At 39.6% G+C, this 13,547-nt stretch overlaps 1 protein-coding gene across 2 annotated transcripts in view; it reads right to left on the bottom strand.

The window, feature by feature from the left end:
- The window catches only part of LOC113436045 (serine/threonine-protein kinase TNNI3K), a 256,652-nt gene that overhangs the window by 67,715 nt on the left and 175,390 nt on the right, over positions 1-13,547 (bottom strand). For both annotated transcript variants that reach the window (XM_087930027.1, XM_026700174.2), the window contains 3 exons: positions 8,810-8,862; positions 8,021-8,073; positions 3,465-3,597 (listed from right to left, as the gene is read on the bottom strand). In XM_087930027.1, the coding sequence (XP_087786153.1) occupies positions 3,465-3,597; positions 8,021-8,073; positions 8,810-8,862 (239 nt within the window). The remainder of the gene's footprint in view (positions 1-3,464; positions 3,598-8,020; positions 8,074-8,809; positions 8,863-13,547) is intronic.

Below are 13,547 nucleotides of genomic sequence, written 5' to 3'. Positions count from 1 at the left end.
TTTCCTGCACTCTCCATTTACTATGACTAGATTATTCCTAGGGAGTTGTGAAACCCATTGAAGCAATTGTTCCAATGCAGTGAATTGAGATAATAGGACTGAATCAGCCATTATGAATGTAGAGGTTTACTCTGACCACAGCTCCATCATGATGACCGAAAAGTCACTCTGATAATTAAATGGTGGCTTATAAATCTAATAAATAAATGTTTTATAAATAAGACGGCATTGAGGGAGCTTCCTTTCCTCATTGAAATATTTGACAGTGCATGTCATATCAATTTGGTGACAGTATTCAAATATCCATTCTATGACAGGAACCCCAAATAATTTGATAACTGAATGAAATTAGCTGGGTTCACATAACATGCATCATATCACTAAGGCAGAGAAATGTCTATCGAATGCATTTGAACAGCAGGATCAATTCTGACTAGTATTAACATTGTTTAGGTCTTCTGTACCTTGATGTAAGTTTCACACAACATATTTAACCTGAATTAATCCATTTTCTGGGTTCATAACATGCTAAACCATAAACTAATGTGGTTAGTGTTGCTGTTAGGCTTAGTCTATGGTTTAGCATATTGTGAACCCAGAAAATGAATGCAGGTTAAATATGTTGTGTGAAACCAGCCACACGTTCAGAAATTTGTTAGATCAAAATGAGGAAGAAAGAATTTTATTTATATTTTGTGGCAGAATCTGAATGACAATATCTACTAACTTAATTTCAAGAAACACACAAACCTAGTTACATGGAGAATTAAGAAAACCTTGTGAGATCGAAAAAGGGGCAAGGCTGATAAGATGTGTATATTTAAAGTAAGGTAGGAGAATTGGATCTTGTAGACTGTCAAAAAGAATATCTGTTTGGTTTTAACGTATTTTCTTTTTTCTTCCGTCTCTTTGTTTTTTTTCTCTCTTTTATACTTCTTTTTCTCCTTTTTCGGTCGCAAGACCGAGCGTTTTTTTTTTTTCCTCTCTCTTTCTCTTCTTTCTTTCTTCTTTTTTTCTCTCTGTTGCATATGTAATGTTGTTATGTTATTTTTTAATTGTAAATTCAATAAAATTTATATAAAAAAAAAAAGAAAAGAAAAAGGGGCAAGGCAAGAATGCCTTTTATCTCCACTTTTGTTCATCCCAGCTCTTGAACTATTGATTAGAGATATAAGGAAGGATGAGAGACTTGCTGGAATCAAGAGTGAAAGGTAAGGACATATGCTGACGGTATGGTGATAATTCTGAAAGAATTCCTTAAATAGAAATATTAACGGGAAAATTAAAATATTTTGTTGTGCTAGCTGTTTTAAAATTAATAGTCAAAAGATAAAGATGTTAACCAAAAAAGAAAGAAAGAAAAACGAAGCAAATGGAAGACCAAATATGATGGATGGAAAAACTAGTTTTAAGACTGGAAAAAGGGGAAAAAAGGATTTGGTTATTAGAAATGTTGAAATATGAAAAGAAAGCATCATTCATGATGTATCTTTAGAGACAGAGGATAAAATATACATTTATAAATGCTGTAAAGAAATTTGGAGACCACTTTTTATATATATTTTTTTACTTTCTAGTCCTCTTTCTTTCTTTTCTTGTTCATTACTTTTCTTTTACTTTACTTTTATATTCCCTTTTCTTTAAATTCATATTGTTTTTATTCTGTTAGCATTTTCTTTAATAAAAATTCATTTAAAAAAGTAAATTTAGTTGCAAAGCTACTTCAATGGCCCTCCATATTCTATCTCAAAACCTCATTCCCCTACTTGAATAGATTAAACAAATTAATGTCAGTAAACCCATCAATTAAAATATATAATTTGTTTTTCTGAAAAAGAAAAAGAGAGAAGGAGAAAAAAAAATGAAGAATGGACTAAGGAAACAATAATAATTCCATAAAAGTCAGAAGAAATGTAAATCTGGATTTAATAATTTCTCAGAAGGAAGCATAATAAAGGAATCTTCAGTTTTCACCAACAAACTATAAGAACAGAAGTTCAATAAATATTTAGCTTTAAATGCATCGGAAGAATAATGATGCTGAAAAGCCCAGCAAAGGAGAAATGGAATGGAGTGCTTTTGTACAAGACAAGAGAAGCTAATTAGTGAGAAACAACAGATACATGTTAAAACAGGAAGATTCAGGGGAATTCTTCAGACAACAAGGTTCTTCAGTGTTTAGAAGACTGTTAGCACTATGAAAGCATTTGGCTGTTAATAGCAGTAAGGAGAAACCTGGACAAAAAAAAAATCAGTAGAGAAAGGCAGGTCTATGAAATTTGCCATGGCCAACTTGTCATGGCTAACTTTCCATGGCCAACTCACTGCAAGTTGTCCCATTCTGGGGAGAAGCAGCTAGGAAGAAGGAAAGAGAAGACACTGCTGTTTTCCACAGAGGTGGACCTTTTTTTTTGGCCCCACCCTTCTTGAGAAGTATAAATCACAGAATGTATTTACAGCATAAATCTTCTTTTGTTACTACAGTAAACTGACTTCTTCAGAAGCTTCTTTGGTTTAGGCCAGTGGTAGTCAACCTGGTCCCTTCTGCCCACTAGAGGGCATTCCAGCTTTTATGGTGGATGGTGGGGGTTTTGTCCCCTACTTTATATTATAAATCACCATTACTGTGGAACCGATGGGCGGTTAGAATTTTGTTTACTACTAACAGAGATACAAAAGTGGGTGGTAGGTATAAAAAGGTTGACTACCCCTGGTTTAGGCTGTGTTTGGTAGCAGCAAGCCAGTATTTGGATCCAAATGAAGTTAGTGAAATGCACACCTCTCTTTTTTAAAAAAGAATTAGATCCCACCAAATCCATAAGAGGTAACTGATCATTCTCCTTCCACTCCCAAATCTTGAAAAAGAAAAAATCAAGTATCTTCTTGAATTAGCAAAGGTTATGTGCATCCAGATATAAATCCTGAGTTGAAGAGGAGTCAGCTAGAAGATTTCCAAGGTCCCTTTGAAACTACACAATTCTAAAATGCAGTAATTGACACTGGATTAATTCATTTAATGCATGGTTTTAGCTCTGAAGGTTCCCCAGCACACATGTGTCTGGCTGTGATGTGAGTACTTTTCTGCTTCTGCTTTCTGGTATCTTTTCATCAACATATGAAACAACATCTTTTAGGCACCAATCTCTGTAGTAAAGGAATATTAAAATTCTAGTAAGCCTGAACCAGTTTGGAGGAAATATCTAAGGACTAAATGTTATTATCAGCTATTCAGTTGCCTGTATGATTCTTTTTTTTTTTTTAACGAGGTCCTGATTTCAATGAGTACTGTGGCTTGATTGCAATACCCTGTCTCTACAGGTTTTATCTAAAACCGAAACCTCATAATATTAAACAGAACAAATAAATAGGCAAGCATTTCTCTAAAAGCAAGTTGAAATTATTCACATGCAGAGCCTTGCTTTATTGTGCAACAAGCTTGGTGTTAAACAGGCTCAGAGTCTTACCTGGCTTCAGGTGAGCAAATGGGACTTCTCCTGTTAACAGTTCCCAGAGACACAAGGCATAGCTGAAAACATCAGCTTTTATGGTGTACCGGGTACACTGTGTGAATACTTCAGGGGCCATCCAGCGCAGATTCTACATATCAAGACAACATCAATAATGCAATATTTGTATGTTATGTCTCTTCACAAGGGAGCCCATCTCTTCTCTATTTTATCTCTGTTTGTTTTCTGATGCTATGCTAACGAAATAATTTCATGAATGAAAGCAAAGAATAGCGATTGGGTTGTTTCCATATTAACATGCAGCAAAGGCATTATAGATTGCATTTTGAGATTCATGGCCTGCAAAACACCAGAACAATTTTCATTGTACATGTTTCCACTCTGAAATACAATTTTACTGAAGACTGTCTGAAATCAGTTTTGCAATATGTCTGGGTACAGAGGAGCATCATGCATTCGGTAACAAATGTAGCCCACTAATAAGCACTGAATGTACAAACAATTGAATTCTATGGTCTCTCTTCTTGTACGTGCAGCTTACTGCAGGTTCACTGCCAGTTTCAGGCTCCCTTGTCCCTTTTCAGGCTTTGGAATTGTTGACTGTGCTCCTGAGCAGCTTAGTACTCTGAATGAGCTTCTGGTTTGATTCTTTGCAATTGAGGATGGAGTCGGCAGCTCCATTTACAATGAGTACAGATGGTTCATGTTTCATGACTGTTCATTTAATGATTGTTCAAATTTACAACGATGCTGAATGAATGATAGTTACAACTGGTCCTTGAAGTTATAGCTGTTGTGGTCTGTCAGTGGCCTGAAGAGACGGCAGCAGAGTTGGACATTGGGGAGTCTGGAGTCCTGGAGTCTGCGGAGGGCTCAGATGAGGGAAATGCATCTGACACAGAGATGGGGCCAGAGCCATCTGAGAGCTATGTGTTGACTCTGGAGCCCCAGAATCTGACATCAGTGAGGCACAGGAACAGGGGAAGCCTGTTCCCAGTGCACACTTGTGCAGAGCTGCCAGGAGGCAAGAACAGTTAAGACAAAACGGGCGACTCGGAATAAGGCTTGGAGATGATTGGCCCCTCCCATAAGACATAAAGGAGGAGCAAAGGGACAGGAACCTTTGCAGGAAGCAACTTTGTTCATTCTGGTCGGTTTAAAATCTGAAGCTCCATGTTGACTTTGTGCTCCATTTGGCCTTGTACAGCTAATTGGCAATTTAGTCTTTGGCAGCATTTCAAGGGAGATAAAGGCGGGTGCTTATCAGCCTTATCTTGAAAAGACTATGGCAGACTTCTGTTGGACTATTCATAAACTGTTTGGGACTCATTATGGGCTGTGAATGCATATAATTCACAGCCATTGAAATAAAAAAAAAGGGTTTTGGGAACAGCATGTGATTGTTACTGTCTCAGGAAGCCTTGGTCAGAACAATAGCTGTTGCAACATCCCATGGTCAAGGGATAAAAAAATTGGGTTCATGGCAGTCTTTCACATTTATGACCATAGCCTTTCAACTCTTACCATCCATCTATCTCCTGCACATCTGTGCTTTATGTTTTTTTTGGGGGGGGGCTCCTTGCACTCTACCATCTATCTCTGACACATACACTGCCACACCAACTGTCTTTACTGTCTTCTTTCTCCTATGCTGATGAAGTGTGTTAGTGTTTTGGGAGCTCTTCAGGAGGCCCCTATGAGGTTGAGGGAAGCCTGTGTGAAGGGCCAGTAGCTGCCTCAGCTGGGTAGCCCTCATCAGCACTGGGAGAAAAGGGTAGCAGAGGTCAAACGAAGGCACCTGGGGGAGCTGGGGTTGGTGAGGGTGGCACCAAAACAGCAGAGATTGAGAGATATGTGTGAGGGGGAGGTGAGCATGGTAGGTCAGGAGAAGCATGAAGTCCTTGCCTAATGATGGCATGGTTGCCAATCTGACCAAATGATCACAATCTGGTAACTGCTGTCAATAAACAGTGTTGTCATGTGATGTTTTGTCTAACGAGAGGCTTCACTTAGTGACCCAAACCCCAGTCCAAGTAGGATCATTAAGTGATGACTGCCTGCAATTCTTTGGATTTGAAAGAAGCCTCACTAAGATATTTATATAGTGATAGAAATGAGGACATTTTTAGAGAGTTCTGGTTTAGTGAATTGGGCTAGAAAAGTTTGGAAATAATACCCATAGTGGCAATCAGCATGCTTAGGAATATCTTCAGTAAGGTTAATCTGTGGGGGTTCCACCAACAACAACTCAGTTCTCCCCTCTCAGGCACTGTATTTTTCAAAGACAATTTGAGAAAAGGGATTTTCTCAGAACAGCACCAAATTTGCAAGCTGTCAGTGGTAATTCTCAGTACAAAACACAACATTTGTTTCACAGGAGTTCTTCATGAAAACTTGGAGAGGAAAAAACAATTACAACATAAGCAGGAGTGGGCGGGAAGCTAGTCCACCAAGAGTTACAATTTGATTCTGAACTAAAGTTGCTAATGTAAGCTAATATTAGGATACTTAGTGATGCAAACTAGAACCCATTCCTGCATGCAAAGTAGAAAGAATATTTTTTTTCCTCAATAATCTTTGTTGCTCTTGAGCAGTCTACTGAAAATTAATGTAGACAAGAAACAATAGAACATACTATCAATATACTTTAACTTGGATATATATATATATATATATATATATATATATATATATATATATATATATATATATATATATGGATCTTGTTGGTTTCTCCTGTAAGATTCTATCTAGGTACGTTGATGAAGTCTCATTCATCATCTTCAGGCTTCTGTCTCGCTCTGTGCTTCTCAGAGCTTCACTCTGAGAAGCACAGAGCCGAAGACAGAAGCCTGAAGATGATGAATGAGACTTCATCGAAATGTTACCTAGATACTTGAATCTTACGCGGGAGAAAACCCGAACAACCAAAGATCCACATACAAATACCATGAGAACCTCAGAATATATATATATATATATATATATATATATATATATATATATATATATACACATACATACATACATACATACATCATACAAATAAATACCGTGTTTCTCACAAAATAAGGCTGGGCCTTATTTTTTTTTTTAACCCCTGAAAAAATGCCTAGGCCGTCTTTTCGGGGGTGACTTAATTTCCTCCCCCACCTAGAGTGGCCCATACACATGTACCTTGCTGTGAGGCCGCTTCTATCAGCTGACGAAAGCTCCCCGAAGGCAGAGTCCCCAGCTGCTTCAGGGCGTGGCGTGGCTGCCCATGTCCCCTTGTCTTTAGGCAGTCTCTTTTGGGGGATGGAAGCTCCCCAAATGCAGTCACTAGCCCCTTCAATCGACCGGTAGAAGTGGCCTCGGGGCAAGTGTGCGTGCACACACACACAAACACACACACACACACACACACACACACACTCCCCTCGCCATGAGGCCGCTTCTATTGGCAGATGAAAGCTCCCTTGAAGGCAGAGTCCCCAGCCGCTTCAGGGTGAGGCGTGGCTGCCCATGTCCCCTCGCCTTTAGGCAGTCTCTTTCGGGCGATGGAAGCTCCCCAAATGCAGTCACCAGCCACTTCGATCGGCCGGTAGAAGCGGCCTTGGGGCGAACGCACACATACACACACAGTCCCCTCGCCATGAGGCTGCTTCTATCGGCAAACAAAAGCTCCCTTGAAGGCAGAATCCCCAGCCACTTCAGGGAGAGGCATGGCTGCCCATGTCCCCTCGCCTTTAGGCAGAATCTTTCGGGCGATGGAAGCTCCCCAAATGCAGTCACCAGCCACTTCAATCAGCCGGTAGAAGTGGCCTCATTGTGAGGGGAGTGTGTGTGTGCGCTCGCCCCGAGGCCGCTTCTATCGGCCGATTGAAGTGGCTGGTGACTGCACTTGGGGAGCTTCCATCGCCTGAAAGAGACTGCCCTAAAGGCGAGGGGACACGGGTAGCCATGCCATGCCCTGAAGCGGCTGGGGACTCTGCCTTCAAGGGAGCTTTCGTCTGCCGATTGAAGTGGCCTCGCAGCAAGAGGAGTGTGTGTGTGCGCTTGCCCCAGGCCACTTCTACCAGCGGATTGAAGTGGCTGGTGACTGCACTTGGGGAGCTTCCATTGCCCGAAAGAGACTGCCTAAAGGCGAGGGGACACGGGTAGCCATGCCACACCTTGAAGTGGCTGGGACTCTGCCTTCAGGGAGCTCCTTTCGGCTATCGGGGTAATCTAGCCTAGGCTACCTGCAGGGCACTCCTAAAGGCAAGTTTTCTCCCCATCCCCCCACCCTTCCCCCGCCCATTTCTCTTCACCTCGTGTAGTTCTAACGAACGATGTGAGAAATGGCGGGGAAAGCATGGTTTAAATAGGCCTAAATTTTGGGGGTGGGGCTTAATTTCACCTTATGCCTAGAAATCATGCTGGGCCTTCCTATTGGTGGAGGCTGTATTGTTGGAGAAACATGGTGTATATATATGTATGTATGTATGTATGTATGTATGTATGTATACTATACATAGAACATACACACACACTCAAACACATGAAAATGTTAAAGAGAAAAAAAGGCAAACCCCAGGTTGCTTGGTCATATTGTCTTCATCCAGAGACTGCAAAAATCTTGATTCTAAGATTAAAAATTAAAGCAAAAACAAAGGAAGGACAGTATTTGTAAATCAATATCACTTAATTTAGATAAGCAAGTGGAAAAAAGTGTAAGCAGCTAATATGGAAACAAAACAGAAATGCAGTAATACTGCAGCTGAGTATCCAAGTGATTGGTTTCATGAAGCATAACAATAATTTTGTAAAAACACAGAAATTATTTGAATATTTCAGCAACGAAGACTTCAGCAGGCTGCCAAAGACCAAACCAGGTGTTTCAATTCCTTAACGATGCTGCACATGGCAACTTCTAATGCAGAAAAATGCTGTATAGGTTTGTTTGTTTTTATTTTTGCATTTTTAAAGGCTTTTTACTTTAAGCCCAGGGCCCTTTTACACAAACATCTACAGTTAAGAGTTGCTATATGGAAATACTGTATCTTTGCAATCATGAGTCAATCAAAGGACAAAGAATCAGTGGCATTTTGCAGACCTCGCTTTTACCATTTGTACCAACCTGTCATGTATCCAAACCGGACTACAAAATTGGAGGAACATAAGGGTGTGTGCTTCTGCAAAATATCTCCTGCAGCTCAACTGATGACTCAAAGCCAATTATTTATAAGTGATCTGTGACATGTACTCAACATTCCAAAGTATCCATCCACCCATGCAAAATCATTATGTCATCCTGGTGTATTTTTTTACAGAAAATGGAAAAATGTACTCTGTTTTTTAAAAAAATCCATTTGTTTTACCTCCAAAATCAGCAACAACAGCATGGCCATCTTCATACAAGAGAATATTGTGACTGTAGAGAAAAAAATATTTTAGATGTCTTGATTAGACATAGAGAAATATAGTAATAATCTGTGCATGAGATTGTGTCATGCTCTTATATATTATGTCTAAGCAGTGTCTTTTTTTTTTAATCAAGTAGCCCTTAGGATCTTGTTAATCGTTATTACTGGAAAACACACATACACAAACACACATAAAACATTGTGTGTTTCTGTATCTGATTGTATACACCCACACATACACATACATGAAAGGCTGACAGCTTAGGAAGTCAAAATGTCAGAGTAATTCTTTAATTAGTAAGTAGAACAAGTATATTGCCTAATTAGTGGAAGATCATCTGTAACAGTCTTATTAATTATGTGACAGCATTATCTAGAAGGAATGAAGATGCTGACATTTGGGGACTGAACTCAGTGATAACATTTCAATAAAATCAGAAGACCTGATTATCCTCTCAGTTAAGCTCCACTCAGCTAAAATGAGCCACTCCTAATTTACAATGGCATAAATGAGTGCAAGGAAAAAGAAGTGCAGAATCCAGCTGTGAGCAGACTACTGCCAACACCTATAAAAGCTTCTTAAGGAGAAGGCTATTTAGAACTGTTTTCAAAAGGCTAAATTCTCTTTGAAAACTTGATTTAATTTCCCAGACTCTCATCATATATTCCTGGTATTCTCCCACCACCACCACCACCACATCCTTTGTATAAAAGAACTATGAAGGATTTACATGGATCTTACCTCTTCATGACAAGGTAATCTTTAAAATCATTACAGCTACCACCCTGGGGAGAATAGCCTTCAGAAGGACTCTAGTTTGTAATGATGGAACCTTCTCCAATACATGCAGAAAGATTTTTAGCTCTGGAATGGCTTGATTGCATTGGCAGATGCTAGCAAGAGAGCTTAATGGCTATTGTGCACCTGCCTACTAGATTTCTTTCAGTGCATTATGTTCTCCACTGTGAGAGAATATCAAAATCTCAATTGTGTGGAGAAAAAGGAAATATTCTAGTCAAAACTAAATTTGCAATAGATCAGTATGTCGGTCGGGAAAAGATTAAAACTCTCAGGATATTCCAAACATTTGCAAGTGAGGGAAAAGAGACAGCCTTTTGGTTACCTGCAGCCCCAGAACATGCAAACAGCCCCAAAACATGCAAACAGCAACATAACACATTCATCAGATGGATAAGCTGTGAGAGTCTAGGGTTACCCAGAATTAATGCAACCACAACAATGGAATTCAAGGAATGAACCAGTCCTTCAATTCCATTTGCATTTATTTCTTCTCAAATGTTTTATTATCATATATTCAGGTACAGTTACTTAGCTCAACAGTAAAATAAATCCCTGCAATATCCTTATCTCCACAAAGCTGAAAGCCTACAGGGCTATGGTTACCCCTTTTCTTCTATATGAATGTGACTCCTGGACTCTGTACCAAAGACACACCAAACAACTGGAGAAATTTCACATGTGTTTTCTCTGCTCTACCTTCAGCATTGGTTGGCAAGGTCAGGTCTCCAACCTGGAGGACCTGGACCATGTGGGATCCATCAGCATTGAGCCCTTATTATCAAAGCTCAGATAATATGGAAAACATCATCAGAATGGAGGACTGCCACATACCTCGCCAGTTGCTTTCTAGTGTACTGCCGTCTGGGAAGAGACCTAGAGCCAACCACAGAAGCACCACAAAATCCTGGGGGAGAAAACTATGCCACTGTGTTATCCACCGAAGAGAACTAGAAGCTGCAGCTGTTGACAAAACCCATTGGTGAGCTCTGTGCTATGAAGCCTCCACCAGCTTTGAAGACAGGCATCACCACAAACTGATAGAAAACCACAAGTGGCATCACAAAATAATAGCCACAGTTATTACAACAATGGACTTTTATTGCCCCCATTGTGCTAGATTCTACACTTCCAGAATGACACTGTAGAGCCACTCCCATGTCCACAGAAGAACTGCACAACAGTGTATCTTCTTCAAACCCAAAAGACTACCATATAATAAGATGTGGAGCCATTTTCATATCACATTTCTATCCATAGTCACTCTGAGATGCATAAAGTTTGGCAGTTAAATACATTTAAAATATATTTTTATATTGAGTTATATCTTCAATATATCCCAAATAAAATATTTCCAATATATTGTGAATCTTGCTCTTTTGTCTGTTTTACTCACCTCTTCCTGCTGAAACCTAAAATGGCATCTCTGCCACTATCTATGCTTGATGGTTTAGATTTTTGACAAATTTTGCCTTCCTCATTACTTTCAATTCCTAGCTATGTTTACTGCATACATATCTCCCCTTTTCTGTTTTAAATATATGGCTGTTTTTGAATGCTGTCCCTCAAAAGTTTCTGACTTCAGATCTTCCCTTGTCCTTGATCACACATTCTGTTTACTCTCCTTCCTATTAATTGGCCAACTTGACAGGGCACAGATATTTAATATTAGCTTAGATTCAAGCTTCTAGTTTTGATAGGGCTTTGGTAGCCAAGGAGACTGCATTCTGATTGGATGCATATGTTAGCTGCAGTATTGTAGAGATAGGAGGCCCCAAGTAGTTACTTGTAAAACAACTGCCACCCTACCTCACGGATGCCAAAAAGATACTGAAATGAAGCAAATCAACAGAAGATGTGAACAATGGCACATCTCATTAGCACGGATGCTTTTAAAGATAAGCTTAATCACCACAATCAAATTTAGGAAAAGCACAGCTTCTTCCTGCTTCTCCCTGATTAAATTAAGCCTATTTTTCTAATGCTTAAACAAGGTTTGTTTTTCCTTCCCTGCCAAGTTATTCTCCTCATTTCCAGTTTTTGTAGCCCTCTTTCTTTTCCTTTCTTGGTAGACACTTCTTGAGACATGTCTTTTTAAAACTCTTCTGGAAAGAAAGAGAAATGTGCGTACATGCATGTGGGTACCTGGGTGTGAAAGTGCCTTCTGTGACAGATTAGTTGCTATATGCTGATGGAGATAAATAGCTTTTGGCTGATGTGCATATATACACACATACAAGAATCTTTCTTTCCCACACAAACACAGACTTAATAGGAGGAATATCAAGCATTAGTTTCAACTGGTGTTGGCAGTCCCAAATTGACAAGATTGGAAAACTGGGCAGCACACAATAGTTGTGTCTATACTTATAATACTTTTGATGGACAACTGCCTTAAATTCAGAATTTGTTTTCCTCTTGGATAAACAATTCTCTGTTGACCAATGGACATTTGTTGTTGTTAAGCCTTTTTACAAAGAATATTTTTTAAAGGTAAAGTTTTGTCTGATTCCAGGTAACTGCTTCTTCCTCTTACATAGTTCATTCCCCGCCCCCCAAAGAATTGTCCCCAAGAAGTATATAAGATCTCTCTGCCATATTGAGAAACTTAGATATTCAATGAAGTAGAATCACTTTAGAAGGCACTACTGAAAGTGATAGCCTATATTTAGGGGTGGGATTCAAATTTCTTAACAACCAGTTCTGTGGCATGGCCTAATTTGTGGGTGTGGCTTAGTAGTCATGTGACTGGGCATGGCTTGCTGACTGGGCATGGGTTGGTAGTCATGTGACTGGCTGGGCATGGCTTGTATGTAAATATTATAAATATTTATGAAAATATTGACTTTTTTTTAATAAAAAAGCAACTTTTACCCCAATTCAGCCAAAGCAGGCAGACAGATTGAGTTGCTCACAGAATCACAGATTCACTTAGAGATCTACCATTCTGCAATCTATTGTCTGAGTTGCACTGAAAAATAGAAGCTTCAGTCCTAAGGAAGGTTCAGCTCTGCTTTTAGATTAGCTAGAAAGCAAGAAATCCAAAGATTTCCTGCTTTCTAGCTAATCTAAATCTCCTGGCACAGCAGGACAGCTGATGGTTGGGGGAAAAAAAGGGAAAATAGCAACTTACCAAAGGCAGGCAAGTTGGATGGCACACATGCCAGGTAAGGAGTGAGTGCGTGGGGAGGATAGAGTAGGGGCCAGCCAGTGGCACGATTTGCCAGTTTTCCAAACCGGGCAGATTCATAACAACCAGTTCTATAGAACCGGTCCAACCAGGTAGAATCCCACCTCTGCCTGTATGAGTGAAGAGCTCCTGGCACATTGGGAAACCCTCCAAGGTTTTGCAAAAAATAAATTCGATTTTTAATTTGATCGTATCATTAAAACATCAGTTTATGGACACATCTGCCCAACATGAGCTCACTTAAAAACAACTAAAATCCAGGAGAAGATGTGTTTAGTAATAGCCTCAAGCATTAGGAAATCTATCATCCCACTTAAAATTCAGTGTTGGCAGTCAACGCTTGGAGGAAGCAATGTGTAAATGCTCTTTCACCCAATTCTATGGAAAGTATGTAAGGGAGAGAGGATACAGTTTTGCTAAAAAAATAATTGCAAGTGGTTCTGGTATCCAGTTATAATATTCTTAATATTCATCATTGACCATGCTGTCTGTAAATTGTGGGAGCAATAGACACATAATTTTGGGGTGGGCCAATGCTATGTAAGAGAGTATTAGAGAATATGATGGACATCTTTTCATGACTAGAAGGTAAGCTTAACAATTTGGGGTGGCTATGGGGGCCTGAAATACTATACAGTGGAGCCTCAGGTTGTGAACACTCCTGTTTGCGACCAAATTGGGTGGCAAACAAAAAATCCACAGGA

Source organism: Pseudonaja textilis, chromosome 3, assembly GCF_049901715.1.
Source record: "Pseudonaja textilis isolate UNSWEBS1 chromosome 3, rPseTex1.2, whole genome shotgun sequence".
Lineage (NCBI taxonomy): Eukaryota > Metazoa > Chordata > Lepidosauria > Squamata > Elapidae > Pseudonaja > Pseudonaja textilis.
This window is presented reverse-complemented; position numbering and strand designations above follow the sequence as displayed.